This window comes from Camelus ferus, chromosome 32, assembly GCF_009834535.1.
Source record: "Camelus ferus isolate YT-003-E chromosome 32, BCGSAC_Cfer_1.0, whole genome shotgun sequence".
NCBI lineage: Eukaryota > Metazoa > Chordata > Mammalia > Artiodactyla > Camelidae > Camelus > Camelus ferus.
The window spans coordinates 6,956,510-6,976,077 of NC_045727.1; the positions used below are offsets into that span (position 1 = coordinate 6,956,510).

General features: G+C 33.3%; 1 protein-coding gene across 2 annotated transcripts in view; it reads left to right on the forward strand.

Annotated features, from left to right (window-relative positions):
* Nucleotides 1-19,568, forward strand: part of TAOK3 (TAO kinase 3) — a 145,742-nt gene that overhangs the window by 64,581 nt on the left and 61,593 nt on the right. For both annotated transcript variants that reach the window (XM_032471605.1, XM_006192701.3), the window contains 7 exons: nucleotides 1,917-2,017; nucleotides 5,461-5,672; nucleotides 11,705-11,776; nucleotides 12,149-12,250; nucleotides 15,001-15,046; nucleotides 15,945-16,041; nucleotides 18,718-18,831. In XM_032471605.1, the coding sequence (XP_032327496.1) occupies nucleotides 5,553-5,672; nucleotides 11,705-11,776; nucleotides 12,149-12,250; nucleotides 15,001-15,046; nucleotides 15,945-16,041; nucleotides 18,718-18,831 (551 nt within the window). In that variant the 5' untranslated portion in view covers nucleotides 1,917-2,017; nucleotides 5,461-5,552. The remainder of the gene's footprint in view (nucleotides 1-1,916; nucleotides 2,018-5,460; nucleotides 5,673-11,704; nucleotides 11,777-12,148; nucleotides 12,251-15,000; nucleotides 15,047-15,944; nucleotides 16,042-18,717; nucleotides 18,832-19,568) is intronic.

The window sequence follows — 19,568 nt, forward strand, 5'->3', positions numbered from 1 at the left end:
ATTTAGAATGGAGGCCAGGACTGTCTAGTGACATAGCGTTACTTGAAACCTAAATTACACGGACAGAAATTAGGGATAGCAGCTTGCATCACACAAAGGGCTTTGGGCGAATACCTGGAGGAACACAATAATTTGGAGATAGAGAAAAGAAGAGGAACTATAGGAGGAATATGTGGAAAAACAGGAGATGACAGTTTCATGGAATCCAAGAAACATAAAGAAAGAAGGGAGTTGGTTAAATGGAATAAAACTGAGAACATCTTTTAAGAGTAATGAGTAAACTTCAGGAGTGTGGTTTTCATCCTCAATACCATGTGCAGTATTCTAGCAGGGGGAAAAAATTAGGAAACCAAGGAAGTGTAATTCCTAGAAGTCTTAGTGAGTTTATTTTAAAACATTTATAAAGCAATGCAACTGAAAATGGAAAGAGTACCCATTTCAAGAAAATTATGTAAAAATGAATAAGCAGACAGAAGAAAAATACTAAGCATGCATGTCCATAGCATGAGAAAACTATTTCTAGGAGTGCACACCGCCTGCATTTGAAACTAGTCAGGACACGATGGTGTTAGTAAATGCCTCGTTTAAAACTACTTTCTCAGGAATTTCGCAACTAGTGTCCATACAATATTCTAAGGAATATTTTAGTTCCTTGAAGGTATGGTCAGACTAGATGAGCAGGACAGACATGCAGGCATTGCAGTTATTGACTGGTTGATGGTTAGGTAAAATATGATGCTGAATTCAGGCAAGTTTTAGCTACCAATTAATCTAAAGCATTCCACAGCCATAGAATCAGAGTGAATGACAAAATAATGAAAAAGATTCATTTATAAGTATAGACATGAGAGGAGATTGGGATATTCTCAATGGGAAAAATGTGAAAATGGAGAGCAATACCTTTTTTCTCCCCCCCATAAGGCCTTCATCTCCAAAGCTAGTTAGGCATCCAGAAATTAACTCAGAATACATAAGTTTTAAATTATTATATTCTTTGACTCAGTAATTCTACTTCTAGAAATCCATTCCAAAAAAGCCCTAAGTGTATATGGATAATAATAAGCACAAAGACCTTCAAAGCACAGTAATTTTTAATAGTTCAACGAAGAGTTGATTACAGCCTTGGTTTCAAATTGTGGAGAAGTGATTGTGAATGAATTGTTGCTCTCCCATGAGATAAACACTGAGCAGCCATTAAATGACCTTTATGAATAGTATTTGATAACATGGCAAAAGGCTTATAATCTAGAGTTAGATCAAAGAGGTTGACTGTGGAATTATATGTATAGTGTGATCACAGCTATATAACAAAATAAATATGTGTGTGAAGAAATAAATATGTTCATGGAGAAAACTATCCCAGATTGTTAGTGGAGTTTGTCTGGGTAGGACTGTGAATTTTTTTTTTCATAATGGTATGTATTTCCCAGATTTTCTACATTGGGCATGTACATCTTTAATAGATAATAAAGAATTACCACTACCCCCAAAATGTGAGACATTGGTTATAGTGAAACTAGGAAAGGGAAGATAGATGAGTCAATGTAAATCATCATGCCTATTGGAAAAGCAATTCAAAATATAAGCCGTACTGACAGAATCAGTAGCATGACATCAACCTGCTGTCAGATTAGTCCTGTCTATCGGTAGCCTCTATTGAGTTTTCTTGGACGCAAACGGTTCAGTGGAAGCCTCAGTATAGATTCTGAAATGTAATAACACATTTGTTTCCCTGGTGTTGCTTGTGAAAGAGTAGCCTGTGTCTTTGTTGCAAAATTTTACCTTTTACATTTGTCATCCACAAACAGCTGACTTTATAATATTAGATTTGTAAATATTTAAAACTACCACATTATCAATTATTGCTTCTTGAATTGTACCCCTAAATTACGTATTTTATTCTTCTTTTCCCATAGGTGCACCATATATACGAAAAACTGAAGTTATAAAAGAGGGGGAAGATTGCTGCTAAAATGAATCTGAGCAATACGGTATATTTTGTGCCATACACAAAAAGGTATTGTCCCTAGATCCATGACTTAGTTTTCTCCTATAAAATGGGAACAGATTGTATTTTCTGTTTTTCTGTAATGAATTTTTATTATATTTGTAAGAAAACTTAAAAGGAAAAGTAAAAAATGTTAATAAAATTGGGATAAAATATTTTTATAAAAATTTTTTATTTTCAAGTTATTTCCTTATAGATTTTCATTATTCTCAGTTATAGCTTACGATATGGAGAATTACCTGGCTAAAGTTTGATTCTTATTATCAAATTATTTTCTGGAAATAAATATTGCCATTTTTTATTGTACTGCTTTATTTGTAGTGTAGACTTTGAAATAACTATATTTTTCATATCGCTTTTCCTCTAATTACAGAAGTAGTAGGCTTTGCAGAAAGTTTAGAAAATACAGATAAACAAAAAGAAGGAAATAAAAAATAATCTGAAATCCCAACACCTACTTCAGATAAAACACAAACCTGCAAAGAAATCCAAACTTGCAGGTGAAAGAAACCGTATTTCCCTTCTTCACTGTCCCATCCCTTCTATGCTCTTACACCCTGCCTTTTTTACTAAAACAAATCAAAACAAAACAAAAAACAAAACAAAACAAAAAAGAAACTGCCTGTATAAACTTCCTTGTAGAATATTACTTGGTCAAAGAATGAACCCATTCTCTTCTTCCAGGAATGTATAAAAATGACAGTTTCCTTATGACCTCATCCAAAAAAAAGTGTCTTTTCTCTATTATTTTGTCAATTTGGTGGATGAAATGATGTGTCCTATTATTTTAGTTTTTATTTCTTTGATTACTACTGAAATTATACGTTTTATATCATTAATAATATTGAAATTTCCTTTTTAAATTTCCTATTTGGGTCCTTTGAGTGTGGGGGTGGGTGTATGTGTATGTATGTGTTCACCTCTCTGATATTAAGATCAGCTTCAGCAATTCCTACTGCTGGGCACGTGTCCAGAGAATAATACAATTCGAAAAGACACATGCACCCCAATGTTCACAACAGCCCTATTTACAATAGTCAGGACATGGAAACAATCTAAATGTCCATCAACAGGTGACTGGATGAAGTTGTGGTCTATGTATATATATATATATATATATATATATATATACACACACACATACATATACACACAATGGAATACTAGTCAGCCATAATAAAATAATAATAATGCCATTTGCAGCAACATGGATGGATCTGGAGATTGTCGTTCTAAGTGAAGCAAGTCAGAAAGAGGAAGAAAAATACCATATGAAAAAGGACACAAATGAACTCATTTACGAAACAGAAACAGACTCAAAAACATAGAGAACAAACTTATGGTTACCAGAGGATAAATAAAGGGGGTGGGAAAGGATAAATCAGGAGTTCAAAATTTGCACCTCTTGGGAAGTGATGGAAATATTAGCTATCTTGATTGTGGTGTTGGTTTCATAGGTGTATATATCTACCAAAATTCATCAAATTGTACATCTGAAATATGTGTAGTTTACAGTGCAGGAATTAAACCACTATAAAGGTGTTTAAAAAAAAGAATAACTTAACTGGCACATCCTGCAAGAACCACCCCCACTTTACTTGCCTTTCAGTTTTGCTTGTTGCAACTTTTTAAAGCAACCTTATTATTCCTGGTTACCCCTAGACAAACAATAATCTGAACATATTGAATAACATAATATGTTTTAACAAATGTATTTTATATATGTCTCCATCATCATGATGAAGATAATAAGCATTTCCATCACTTCCCAAAGCTGCTTCCTACCCTTTTTCAAAACCTCTCACACCTCTTCTCACCCCAGCTTTATCCCCAGGCAACGACTGATGTGCTGTCACTCTAGGTTAGTTTGCATTTTCCAGAGTTTCATATAAATGAAATCATAAAGTGTGTGCTCTTCTTTTGGTCTAGCTTCTTGCACTCAGCATAATTATTTTGAGATTCAATCATGTCGTAGCATGTATCAATAGTTCCTTTTATTGCTGAGTTGCATTCCATTGTCTAGGTGTACCACAGATTTTTATCTGTTCATCTGTTGATGGATATTTGGGTTGTTTCCAGTTTTGACTATTAAAAATAAAGCTGCTATTAACATTTTGTGCACAGGGCTTTATATGGACATTTGCTTTTATTTTTCTTGGTTAAATACCTAGGAGTGGGATGGCTATGTCATATGATAGGTGTATGTTTTTAGAAACTGCCAAACTGTTTTCCGAAGTGTTTGTGCCATTTTTATATTCCCACCAGCAGTGTCTGAGAGATCTGGTTACTTCAGATCCTTGCCAACACCTGGTATGGTCTGTCTTTTTAATGTTGCCATTCTGATAGGTTTGTAGTAGTTATCTCATTGGGGTCTTAATTTTTTATCTCCCTAATGAATAGTGATATTAAGCATCTTCCCCCCCCCCCCTTTTTATCTTTCTTAGCAAAATGTGTGTTCTAATCTTTTTCTTATTTTTAAAATTGGGTTGTTCATGCTCTTCTGAGTTTTGAGAATTCTTTATATTTTTCTGGACACAAATCCATTATGAGATATATGTTTTGCAAAGATTTTCTCCCAGCCTGTGGCTTAACAGGGTCTTTCAAAAAGAATGCATTTTTAATCTCAATGAAGTATAATTTTAATCATTTTTTAATTTTATGGATTATGCTTTTGTTTTTCTATCTAAGAAATCCTTCCCTAACCCAAGGTCACAAAGATTTTCTCGTATGTTTTCTTCATGCTTTTTTTAGTTGTATGTTTTACATTTAGTTCTATAATCTATTTGGAGTTAATTTTATTTTATTTTTTTTGTATGTGGTGTCACTATAAATCAAAGCTAGACATATGCAATTGTTCTGACACCATTTGTTGTATGGATATATCAGTTTTGTTTATTCATTCACCAAATGAACAGTTGGGTTGTTTCCACCTTCTGGCTATAATGAGTAATGCTGCTATTAATATCCATGCACAAAGTTTTATGGGGATACATGTTTTTATTTCTCATAGGTACATACCAAGGATTGGGAATTTCTGGGTCAAATGGTAACATGTGTTTTAAGTTTTTGATGAACTGCCGATCTGTTTCCCAGTGTGGCTGTACCATTTTACTTTCCCACCAGCAGTGCTGGAGGGTGCCAATTTCCTCACATCCTTACCAATACTTATTATCTGACTTTTTGGTAATAGCCATTCTAGTGGGTATGAAAATGGTATCTCATGTGGTTTTGATTTTTATTTGTCTAATGACTAATGGTGTGGAGCGTTCTTTCATGTGCTAATAGCTGCTTGTGTATCTTTGGAGAAATGTCAATTCAGAGTCTTTACTCATTTTGGGGGGGGGTGGAATTACTTGTCTTTTTATTATGAATTTATAAGCTCAAGATGCTTTTTAATATGAATTCGTAATAAAATGTGTAATAAATTAATGTAAAAGTGTGGTTTTCTACAGGTACTGAACTTTGATTCTCCAAAAATATCTGTCAATGAGAGAGAAAGCTGACTGGGGTATCAAAAGCAAAACACTTGCACATACTGGTCATCATGCGGAAGGGGGTGCCGAGGGACCCAGAGATTGCTGATCTGTTCCACAAAGATGATCCTGAAGAACTTTTTATTGGTTTGCATGAAATTGGACATGGAAGTTTTGGAGCAGTTTATTTTGTAAGTAATTAAAAAGAATTGTTTAGATCAAATTAAGAAAGTTTGAATTTCACACATTCTAATTATTACTTGTAAAATGCCCTTAGTTTTTAATGTTTATTCTACAAATTAAATAATGTCTGCAGTAGAGACAAATAGTCATTGCTGAAAAGCCATCCTTGAATGCTAGGCATTATTCAAGTCAGTGGTATCCATATCAAATGACTCTGTCATTGAGGTCATGTGAAAAAGTCAGAAGCTTGGATTTGAACCCTATACATTTCCCCTGTGTACCAAATTCTTTCCTGCCTCAGGATCTTTAAATATGCTGTTCTTCCTTCCTAGAGAACTGCACATCATATCCCCATTCCTGTCTGACTCTTATTTATCCTACGGATACCGGCTTAAGTGTTACATCCACGAGACAGCCATTCCTATTCAGACCCCAAGCACTAAATTAAGACTTTATGGTCTCATAACACCCTGTGCTTGTGCTTTGTTGCATTTGTCACAGTTATAATGGAAAAATTATGTGTGAGTTTTGTTTTATTTATATATGTGCTTCCTGCTAAAAAATATGCTCCATAAGGACAGGGGTTATGTCTACCTGTCCATTGCTATATTCCCAGTACCTAGTATAATGTCTGAATAGTAGACACTCAGTAAATGATGGGTGGATGGGTAGATGGGCAAATGGACAGCTACTCAGACAGATGGACTGATAGACTTTTAGTAACAGTCGTGTTAAATCAGTATTTTCAGAGTCAGTCTGAATTCCAAGACTGTGATCATCTTCTGAAGAGAAGAATGAAAAATGACTGAAATGTTAACATAGGTCATTCATTGTATAAAATACATTTTTTTCCCATAACCTTAGAAGTTTGCTTCATCAAATTAACACATACTTTCTTAAGAGTACTAGTTCATTAAAGCTGGTAATATTTAAGTACTACTTATTACCTATTTCTCCTCCAAGCCTGTTGTCAAATAATTGTTTTTCTTAATCAACCAGTATTTGACTTTTCTTTTTTAAGTGGTCCTTTATGTTCTTCCATCTGAATAGGGCCTATCTTCAGTTGTCTTTCCAAATGAGATTTTATTAATAGCATCTTTAGCTCATCCTTTTGTTTCTGATCAAGTCTTCAGCATGAGTCTTCTCTGAATGCTCTCTCGTCCCTTCATGTCTATGCTCAGCACTACCACCCCTTCTCCTCCCTCACCCCTATCTAATACTCGGCTGTCACTCAGGTACACTTTATCATTAAGTGACCTTGCATGACTGAAGAGGGTGCTTATTTTTTATTCAATACACTTATGTCTTTGGGCTTAGAGTAGTATTTAAGGCCCAATGTCCTGTCTTTCTCATTCTGTCAAAAACATTTTTTTAAAAGGATTTTTAAATTATAAATATATCATACATACATAAGTGTGCATAATACATACACAGTTATGTATTTCAACATATGGTTTAAAAAATAATTAAAAGGCATATCCCTTTATGACCACCAGCCAGGCCAAGAAATAGAATATTGCCAGCCCTCCAAGAAGTCCCTTTTTTGTTAAGAGAATCAACTATCCTAAATTTTACGATAATGATTTTCTTGTTTTTCTTTATACGTAACCCACTTACTTCTGCACCCCTAATAATATAATTTGGTTTTGCCTGGTTTGAACTTTTTAAACATGGAAACATTCTGTATATATTTGCTTGTGACCTGTTTGTTTTGCTTGGAGATACTTTCTTCAGTCATCTTTTCTTAACTTTCTTCTATTACTTTGTAACTAATTTTTCTTTTCAGACTCTCTTGGCCAGAGTCAGAGGGTAGTTCCAAACTCTGTGTGGCTCTTCTGTTTTAAAAAAGCAACCAGATCCCTCTCAAATTTCTCTTTTAGAATAAATGCAATAAACCAAGTATGCTTCAAAACTTACTAACAAGCCATTTGTATGAGGGGCAAAGTGAAACCTATGTTGTAGTAGGCTGTAGAAGATCTGGTCCTTTATTTGCCTTTTGTGCTAAGATCTGACTGTTTAGCAGGGGTACAGTAGTTCCCCCTTATCTACAGTTTCGTTTCCATGGTTTCAGTTATTTGCGGTCAACCTTGGTCCAAAAATATTAAATGGAAAATTCCAGAAATAAGCAATTCATACGTTTTAAATTTCAAGCCATTCTGAGTAGCATGATGTCAATATAATGCTATTTGTTGATTATGATAGACTCCGGAATCATAAAGATACCTGAGTGGCTTTGATACTGAAATGTGATCATTAACTATATGTAAGGCCCATATAAACCCATAAGGCACTAAGAAACAGATTAAAGGAGAATTAACTCATTCTTTACTATAAAACTTACAAAAAGCTTTATCCTTTTATCTAAAATGGTCACCTTAAAAATGGATCTTTCTCACAGCCACAGAAATATTTACATATTTCTCCTCTCTGTTAATAGATTCTTCTCCTTTTCACTTGTAATTATAACCAGGAACACTACCATCTCGTCTCTTACTTGGACAACTGCAGTAACCTCCAAACCGATCTCTGTGCATCCATTCTGGTCTCTCTCCAGTCTTTGGTTCACAGCACAGTGAGCTTGGGGGTTGGTGGGGAGTGGAAACATGTAAATCTGATCACATCACCTTTTCTCTGTAAAGTCTTCAGGAGCTCTCCTCCTCTGCTCTTAGGCTGAGATCAAAATCCTTCCTGTAGCCAGCCTGCAAGGCCCTTCGTGATGTGGTCCTTCTCTATGTAAACTGTAGTCCCTCTTACTCTCTTTGCTTTAGCGATACTGTAATAGTCTTCTTTTGGTCATCCGTCATAGGATCTTTGTGTAAACTGCTCTCTGGAATGTTTTCCCCTCTCATCTTCATCTTCTTAACTCCTGTCCATCCTTTAGTTCTCAGCTGAAGTCTCATTTCTTCAGCGAAGCCTTGTCTGACCTGCCTGATCACATCCCTACTTCTTTGATTCTCTGAGTAACACCTACCTTTCTTTATAACACATATCACAGTTGCAGTTTTATATTAGTTATGATTTTATTTTTGTTGCTGCCTGTGCTACTAGAAGAGAGATAGGCACTAGGCATATTTACTCACTAGTCTATCCATAGCATTTAGCCCAATACCTGACAGATTTTGAACACCTAAGAAGTATTTGAATTTTGAAGAACTTAAGAGAATTTGGTACTGCTATTGAGTACATTTCATGAGTCAGAGTCATGTTAGCAAGCTATAAAGACCAGACAACCAACATTTTTTATATCTCAACAGTATAATTCCGTTAGACTCTTTGTAGTTTACAGCTTTTACACAGAGTGATGCCAAGAAATATGTTAAAAGTGAGTTGTGTCCTGGCACAGCTCTTATAGAATCAATCAGCTGAAAATATATTCCAAGAATATGGAAACTATTGATGAAATACCTCTGTGTATTTGGTTATACATAGGTAACTCAGAAGTTAGCAGCAGTAACTAATGAAATAGTAAGAAATTCTGTATTAAAGGAAAATATAAAGGGCTGAGCATGTTTACTTTTGAATCACTTAAACACAACTATCAAGTTTCTAGGTTGCTAGTGATACCTTGTTGAATTCAGCACAGCATCCGTAATCCACCTAAAGCAAATAATTTAGTTTTGTTCTTCTGGATATGAATACCTTTTAGTTTTAGGTGAGGCTTAATAAGGCAAAAAGAAAAGCTTATGTTTACTTTTTATATTTCTTTATAAGCTAGCAAAGAGTTGACAGTAATCTAAATGTGGCTGAAAATGGTTATGAAAATATCAGAAACACATATGTAGTTAAGTTCTCAGTAAATACATTCTGAATCAGTGATCTTGCTCAAAGTTAGTTGAGACCATTGAGACTACTGGAAGTATTAAGTACGAATGTACATTTCAAGGATAAAACTTGAAATGTTTAGAGGGTGTAATCATTTATAATACAGTAAGATGCATTGGAAAACTGAAACCCCACTGATAGTTTCCTTTCTCTATATTAAACCATTGATTTTTTTCAAGTTTTAGTTTCATTTCTGAATTGTAACCAGTATAAAATTGCATTAAAAAATTCACATCTATAGGTAAATAGAAATATTTTTCAGATTTCAAGTCTCTGCCCAGTAGATAGGTTCTATAAGCAGGTACACTTAGCAAGTTCTAAGTGATGATAACTCTGTAAATGTAAAAGAAATACAATTTTATTTTAGGGTGATTCGTTTGTTCCAAAGAAATGTTGATTATAAGTACCCTTAATAAGCAGTTAGATAATACTGATTCCATTTGTGTAGGCCTTTTTTTTTTTTCCCTTTCTATAAAGGTTAAGGGTTTTTGTTTGTTTGTTTTGTTTTTTTAACATTCCAAGTTAAATTTTCTCACTGAGCATTTTCTAAACCTTTCCCTGGCTCCTTAAGCTGCACAGTGCATAGATTCATACCCAAAATATCCACTTTTCAGATATAGTTCCTCTAACTTTTATTGTATTACTGAAGTTATGTCAACTTTTATTTGTTGTCGTGTAAGCACAGTCTTAGTGTTAAATTTTAAAAGTCAGCAAAATGTGAGAGATTCTTGTTTTTAACAAAAGTCAGTCTATACCTTCTAAATGAATAAAATATCTAAAAAATGCCTTTGTGGAGTACTGCTAATTGGAAAACTGTAGCTAGTAAATACCTTGTTTTTATAATAGACACTTTTAACCTTAGTGCTTGTACAGAAATTTTTGTTAGTATGTGTTCATTTTCTCTGCATTTTAGCATTCATTAAAATTCCAGGGTTGAATTATTTTCACATCGAAATTATTGTTTATTGTTGGAATTAAATTTTTTTTTAATTAGAAAGAACCCATTGTTATATCTGAGGAGCTTCTTTAATTGTATTTAAATACTGATTAGGCGTTTTTCTCTAAAATTGATGACCTGATTTTACCAGAGAGTGAATTCCAGATTTTTACCTCAGAAACACTGCTATAGCTTTATTGATTCACAATAATAATATGATAGAACCAAAGGAGCTTACTTACATCACAGGTATGACACTCATGCAGAGCCCTGTTGTTAAAAGAAAGCTAAGATTAGATAATCTATTAATGTCTTATATTTACTTTTTTGAAAATTTTTAGAAAATTACCTAGTTTTAAATTTTTTGAGTAAATTTGGAGGAAAAGATTATTACCTAAAGTATTTATGGTTTTCATGTGTGCTTTCAATGAACTGTTATATTTTGGATATGGAAGACACATAGAGAGATAATTATGAGACAAGGCAAACTTTATAGATGAATACACACACATACACATGTGTGTATGTATATATTTAATGCATTCTTATAAAATATAAGTACCTTCGAAAGTGACAGTCCCACTTAAAATTAATCTTACCTTCTGTTGTGCTGTTCAATACAGGAGCCACTATTTAAATTTTAAGTTAATTTAAATTAAATAAAATTTAAAATCCCCTTCCTCAGTCACACTAACCACATTTGACATGCTAACATAAACTTTGTAGATACAGAACATTTTCATCATCGCGGAAAGTTCTATCAGGTAAAATAATATGTACTCTGATATAAATTCTTTTATAATTTTTTTCTACACATACACTCATTACGATTTTGCAAAAATAAGATCAGAATGTACAGCTTATTTTTGTCATATTTTTACTATTTCTGTATACATACATATTGATTGCCTCATTCTTTTGTTTATTTCATTATATAACTGTATCATATTTATTTAACTGGTTCTCCATTGATAGACATTCCACATAGTGAAGCCAGTATGGATATTTTGGAAATCTGACTTGTTTTGATTGGATATATTTTGTTAAACCCTAATCCTTTTTTATGTTATAGACTTTGCATATATAGGGAAAGGGATAAAGAGAAGTTGTACCTTAAAGTGGGGTGGAAATGTCTGTCTCGCCCATCAAAAGTTGCAGCATCTTTAAATTCTGAGAATGAAGTGTGAGACTGTTATAAAAGTCTCTAGTCAAAAATTTAAGTTAAACTGGCTGAAACGTAATTCATTCTTTTTAATTTTTTTCCCTACTCTCGTAACACAGGCGACAAATGCTCACACCAATGAGGTGGTGGCAGTTAAGAAGATGTCCTATAGTGGGAAGCAGGCACATGAGGTATGTTAAAGACACTGTGTACTTAAACTGACATAAGCGAGTCAATGTGAAACTGATGGTAGAAACAAAGTTCTTTAAACATTTCTTTATCACAGTTCTTTTTTTCCCTTCTTGTGGAGCATATAATAAATGTTCCTAATATTCTAGTTCAATCAACTATTTTGTGGACTAGAACATGGATAAGTATAATGGATTTATTATATTTGGTGATGTACTAAAACAAGAAATAATACAAGTTTAAATAGCTTCTTCATGTATTAAACATTTTCTTTGTTCATTAAAGTAATGAAAAGAATATTAATATATATACCTGAAAATAAAATAACTATTTTCAGTTCAAAAATTATGATATTTTCTCTTTGACTTCAATAGAAATGGCAAGATATTCTTAAGGAGGTGAAATTTTTACGACAGTTGAAGCATCCTAATACCATTGAATACAAAGGTTGTTACTTGAAAGAGCACACTGCTTGGGTAAGTCAAAGGACCTCTATTATGTTTTAATTTTTTTCCTATTAATTTTTTTCTTTTTCTCTTTTTCTGCTATCTTTTTGGTCTGTAAAATTACCAGTCCCGTTTCTGTCCCATTTGACTTCTGCTATCGGTATTTAACATTTGTTACTACCTCAGAGTGTGCCATGTGTTATACATTCTGTAAGTTTAAATATAACATCTAGCCTATAGGAAATTTTATTCTATAAACACTCAACAAAGAGATAGTGAAAAGTTAACATTGTTTTTATAATGATTTATTTGCAAAAGTAAAAGACAGGGCCTTTTATTCTCATCCTAGAATTTTTATCTTTGTCATTTCTCTTCCCCACTCCAAGTCCTCCCAAATTTGGAATTGTGTTTGATAATTACCATCACTGTCTAAATTTTGCTAAACAAGGCCTAGATTATGATTAAAATGAAATGGTCTTTTATTCCACTTTATCTTCTTAGTATATTTTTATTTTACATGATTTTATTTTTGATTTTAGACTAGTATATTAGACACTGTTTAGAACAAGAAAATGCTGTACTTTGTACTCTATGAAATGGCACATTCCAATTTAAAGTAGTCACTATAACTATTATTTATTGAATACTTACCATTTACAAGTCCTTTCCGGTGCATGATGTCCAAAATAGGGAATGAAATTTTTGTTCCCAGATAGACTATCAAACAGTATATTTAAACATAAACATTTCTGCTCAAGCAACTCTTAAGATAACTAGAGCCATTGCTTCTGTTCTGAGCAGAAGAAATTAATAAGAGGAGTATCTCATTATGTGGAAATAGGTTCTCTGGCAATCTCTGCTGGCTTGAAGGAGTCAAGAAAGGGATTTTGAGCAGGCAGAATAAATGTTACAAAATCAAGTGCTAAATCTCATGTGTTTCAAATCTTCAGAAAATTCTCTGAGCTCTTATTTGAAGCCTATTTACTCTTAGATTACATAGAGTGCTAATAAGCTTGGTTACCTGGTTTCTGTCTACAAAGGATTTTGATAGGCAAATTAGAAGGAGCTCCTGGGAACTAAGCTGCTGGAGACATGTGTACAAACAGCCACAAATAATTTGACCATAAAGCGGAAGTTGGCGAGGTTAGAGGGCAGACCTAATAATTTAAAGGCAGAGCAAACTAGAGCTTTTTAATGTCAGGAGCAAATGACCAGACACAGCTCAGGTGCCCTTATGTTATGGAATAATTGGGAAAAAAATATTTGTGACAAAAATACAGAGTTAGCATGTAATTTTAAAAATAGAAACAACTATAGACATATTCACTTCATTTGGTTTTAAACTTCTATGTCCATTTTCCATATACTCACTTTAAGGAAGTTATATATACATATTAATTTACACAATTTAAGAAATTAGAAGAGTAAAGTGATATAGTTGAGTAATGTTTCCATTGAAATTAAGGAAAAAATGTGTTTGCAATCATACCTTAAGAAAGCTAAAAAAAAAAATTGTGCATATAAAAGGCTCATGTTAACCTGAAACATTGTAAATCAACTATACTTCAATTAAACAAAGAATCTGCTGACAATAAAAAAGGCTGATATTCATTATAATATTCACTTAGGTGGACTCTTTCAAAATAAGAAATGAATAATGTTTCTGAATCTGCTTACTTTTAATATCAAGCAGAAAACTATAATAAAGTTTCTAAACTTTAAACCTGTAAGTTTCTCACATTGTTTTAGATTATTCCAGAAATGGAATAACTTTTTATTATATGTATAATATATATTATATGACATATAATTTTAATAACATATTATATTTCATATTCTTCTAAATTATTCCAGTAAGGCATATAATACCTAGATATATTTTCACATTAACTGTTTTTAATGAAAGGAAAGAATATGTCTATATGATTATAGGAAATTATATTTCATAATAAGCATGTTGTATTTTTTAGACTAACAAGATAATCATGTGTAGGAGTATGTGTGCTTGTGTGTATGTGTGCTTGTATGTGTATGTGTGTGTGTGTATAGACTGAGCACTCCATTTCTGCTACAAATCAGTAGTCTGGGACACCTAAAAAAATATAAGATGAGAGTAAAGAGTTTTCTTAGTTTTGCTTTTAAAAAGCCTCCCAAGATTGCAAACCCAATAAGTAACAATATTATTTTAATAATATTATCCTAGAAATATTTTAGGGCATAAATTTAAATATCTCATCTCTCTCAGGAATTCAAGCTAACTTAATAATACATACCAGACTGCATCTTTAGACTGAGTTCTAACCAATATTTTCTTGTTTAGAATTTTTTACAATGGGAAAGTAAAGAATTTGCTACTTACTGGTTTATTTAACTAATATTTCCCAGTGTAGATTTTACTGACTTACGTACTTGGTTAACACTTTCTAAGTTACAAAATTTAATTTACAGTGCAACCTAGCCACCTTAAATCCTTTTGAAGTAAGATGTGGAAATTAGTAAATAGATAAATTGGCACACTCACCTTGACCGTTTATAGTGATTATTTCCACATTCAGTCCCTGTTTAGTCTTAGACCAATTCCAGTTCCAAATAGGAAATAACAAAAACAGATGAAAAAATTATAAAAATCAATTATGAGTGCCAGATGACCAAAATTTAATCAGGTTCAGGTAGATTAGATAATTTATTCTACTAGTAGTCTTAGTTCCTTGGTAGTTGATTGATTTTAGCAGCTTTTTATTAACCTTTATTATTCTGGTTATTATTTCAATCTTTTTCAGTTGGTGATGGAATATTGCTTAGGCTCGGCCTCTGATTTGTTAGAAGGTAAGGGTAAAAGCACTATTCCCCTCTTTCCTGTTCTGCCTTGACCAGAATGTTACCTGTTCCTATATTAAAGCACATGGTGGGCAAATTAAATGGTTAATGACTTAGACTTAACGTTTGTGTAGATAAGCCATGGAGACTTTATCTCTGCAGTGTCACTGAAAGTATCTGATTAGCAGCCACCCCCACCCCCATCCCCACTGTTTTAGTCCATGGCCCACCCAGGGCAGGTACTACTGAAATGTTTGGGTATGTGTAGCCAGAAACATCAACTTCATGTGTATGTATGAAATAGAGGTAGAAGGTATCAAATTATATTAATATTTAACCCTTCCAAATCTCTTGACTGACCCAGTTCTCCTCTGCAGACACTGTTGTAACCAGAGGCTATGTTAAAATCTTACATTTAAAAAAAAAAAAACTTTCTTATATTTTCCTTGATCTCTGAATAGAAATTGCTTATTAGCTGCTTTCACAAATAATGAAAACCTGTAGTTAGAAGGGGTACTTATAGATGGTTTGTGGCAGAGGAGAATAATGCAGTCTAAAACACTCTAGGCATTTAAAATGTCAGAGGGACTGGTGAATTTGGGTCTGGCCAATTGGAATCAGGGTGGCTTTGACTTGCAACTGACAAGTAAATTAGCAATTCCCTACAGTGACTATCAGGCTTTGTTTTATTTTATTTTGAAGGGGTTTGTTTTTATACTTGAGTTTCTTATTATCTATTTTTTTTTTGCTATTCTATTGAAAATATATATCCTGTATATTTAGGTGAATGTGTTCCCAAATTGTCATTTAAGAAAGTATATAATTCAGTTTGGTATAGCTGTATAAGATAATACAAACAGGAATAAAACTGATCATCTACTCCTGGCCTTTTTTTTTCCTTTCTCAGTTCATAAGAAACCACTTCAGGAAATGGAAATTGCTGCCATTACTCATGGTGCCTTGCAAGGGCTAGCCTACCTGCATTCTCATGCGTTGATTCATAGGTAAGATTAGAGACCAGTTCTGTTTTCATTTTGGTTACAGGACTGTCTGTTCAAGGAACCTTGAAAATTAGTGCATGCTCGAATTTTTAGGGTTCCTAAGGATATATGGGAAGCAAATAGATAGCTGCTACTTCTGGATGTGGAGTAACGTTGCCAGAATTTAGTTCCTGTCTCTTGGCCTCTCCCATATATCCACAAAGACTTACGCCTCTGTTCTGTGGGTAACTGTTCTCCAGGCACAACTGCAGGGAAAGAGCCCAGCAACCTTTTGATACTTTGTCAAGAAGAAAAGGAAAAATTAGCCTTCTTGCATATGTTTATTTCCTAGCTGAGTTTCTTCTCCATTTCCTATTGCAAATAACAAGTCAGTCTTATGTAAATACATGCTGTTTTATCATTTTTTAAAATTTTTTGCATTTCTTTAGTCTATTATCGTGTTTATTCCCACAAATGAAGAAAGTGAGACTCAGCAAGATTTAAATAATTTGACCATAGTTTCCTAGCATTTATATGATAAAGACTGGGAAGAAAAAAGATTGAAAGTCAAATTTTCTAACTCCTAATCCAGGGCTTCCCTCTAAATTATATTTTCTTTACCACAACCCCACTCTCCTCTCTCCAACCTACTTCCCACCACTAACTTCTAAACAAAGATGCTGTTACCATTCTTTTCTTCTCTTACTAAGGAACTTTTGGTACTGTTACTTTAATGAATGTTGGCCAAGTAGTGGAGTATGAGGTAGGCATAAAGGATGTGAGATGGCTCAAAAACAGAAGAGGAAAATTTTACATTTACTAGGAAGAAATGAAACTATTACGTCATAGGTTCTCCTTTTGCTAGAGTTTTAATCACCCTAGAATAGCCATCACCAGTTACCAGCACATACTACAAAACGAAACTTCCTTAATTCAGGCAGACCAAAATTCCTGTCATGAATTTCGCTTTTTCATAGGGATGAAGAATGAACCTAACCATATCTAATAAATATTGATAAAATTAATTTAACTATAATGTCTATGAATTTCACAACTTTAAAATATGTACATATATCTTCTTTAATGTGCAAAAGGAGTTGAAAAGACAAGACAACTTTTAAGGAATACTCTTTATTTAAAAATAAATACCATTGAGTGAAGTAAGTCAGACAGAGAAAGATAAAAATCACATGTTATCACTTATATGTGGAATCTAAGAAAGATGATACAAATTCTATCTACAAACCAAAAACAGACAGATGGACATAGAAGACAAACTATGGTTACCAAAAGGGGAAATGGTGGGGAGGGATAAATTAGGGGGTTGGGATTAACACACACATTACCATCTATAAAACATAAACCACAAGGACCTACTGTATAGCACAGGGAACTGTATTAATAACATATAATGGAAAAGGATCTGAAAAGAAAATATGTGTGTATGTATATGTATAACTGAATCACTTTGCTGTACACCTGAAACTAACATTATAAATCAACTACACTTCAATAAAACATTTTTAAAAATAAATTTTAAAAAAGTAAAAAAATCAATCAATCAATACCATGTTTCAGATTCTTATTATTTTGATTTAAAAGGCAAGTCAGTTTTCTAATTGAAGATAATAGAGAAAAGATCTTTTTCTGTTGTAAGAGAAATAAATAATGCTTTTTTTTAGTTCTCTCTGCCAATGCCTAATGTCATCATGAGGAAAGAAACTGAATTTTCATGGGAAGATTTTTGGAAATGTTATTTTGGGAGCATTTGAACCTTATCATTTTCAACTGGACATAAGTTTTCCTCATTCCCTCTGCTTTATCTTTCCACTGCCCATCAACATACAATTCTTAGTTCCTAGTACTCATTACACCTCATGCCTTTTTAAAAGAAAATAAGGGGCACATCTACATCTTCTCACTCCAAATTTTCATACCAAAGATTGAATTTTTTTAAATCATATTTTTAAAACTTTTTGCTGCATAAAATATCTAATGGCTTTTGTAGTAACCACTTGAGATTTTTTTGTAATGATTCAATAAAAATGCAATTTCCTAACCCCTAATCCTTCTTTGTTTTGATCTTTCAGGGTCTTCTTTTTACTGTACAGTGTTATTTTAAAAATAACACCTTCTCTATAACATGTACCCTCAAATGCCTTAGAGTTGCAGTTACAATTAAAGGCAGAGAGAAAGGGTCACAGGCAAGAAAGAAAAGGTATGTGTGTAGTTGAGGTTTATTGGTAGATAGTCAATGCACAGAGTCACTGAAGTTTGCTTAGACTCCAAAAATGTCATGTAATTTGGAAAAGAAACAAACAAACACGGCAGTTACAAGTGGCACCAGTTTTCCCAGCACAAGGAATACTGTTGGTGACTGGATTAAGAATATGCTCTTTTAAGTGTAGCAACTGAATAGATTTCCTTGTCTGCCATGTCTGCCTTTTTTCTCATTGTATTCTCTCCCTCTGAAGAAACCTCTACCTTTTAGTAATTACTATGACCCATCAGTAAGTACACCGAGGAATCTGGGCCCCCTTACAACATGCAGTAATTACTAAATCCCCTCCTGGCTACCTGAGCAAGGTGTTTTTGTTTTTGTTTTTTAAATAAACTTTTGTCTTACTAATTGCATGCTCTGACCTATTCCATAATCAAAATTGAAAAGTAGTTTTCTAACCCTCTTATTTTTTCCTATAGGGATATTAAAGCAGGAAATATTCTACTAACAGAGCCAGGTCAGGTGAAACTAGCTGATTTTGGATCTGCCTCAATGGCTTCTCCTGCCAACTCCTTCGTGGGCACACCTTACTGGTATGTGGAATTAGAAAACATGACAAAGTTTTAAAATATGCGTATACAAACAAGATGGACTTATAGCACTGGTTTGGTTTGGTTTTTTGACAGTGTCTCACTATGTGCCTCAAATGAGATTTCATTTCCTAGGAGAGAAAACTCACTAGCAAAAAAACACTCTGAGTTAGTATAAAATTTCCAGTGACTTTAAATTGTTCAAATAAGGTTGATGTCACTGTGTGTAAACTGAGTAGAATTATCAACTCACTGACCAAGCTCAGGTTTTAGATTTCATTTGAAGTTTCTTTTGAACTTTTCTCCTTAGGCAGAGTCTCTAGACTCTTTTCTTTAACCTTCTCTAACTAGCCAGCAAGCATGAATTTTACCTTTCAATGAAAGAAATCTAGGTTGTTGTTTTTGTTGAGTTCTCTGATACTTTACCTCGCTTGTCATTCTGTCATACACCCCATTCTATTCAAGACGCCTATCCTTTCTTTCAGAGATACACTGGAATTCCACTGTACCTTAGAGAATGATTTATGGCCCTGGAAAATTACTTACCTACTAAAAAAAATCAACTACTATTTGAATTTTTTTCCATCATCAAATAGTACTTATTAAGCAATTAGTTACACATACTAATAAGAGAACAAAGCATATTAAACTAGCATACTAAATTTAGGAGACCCTTACCCTCCTAATGAAAATCCATTATGGACAAAGTCATATCCATTACTATAGCCTGTATATTTGTT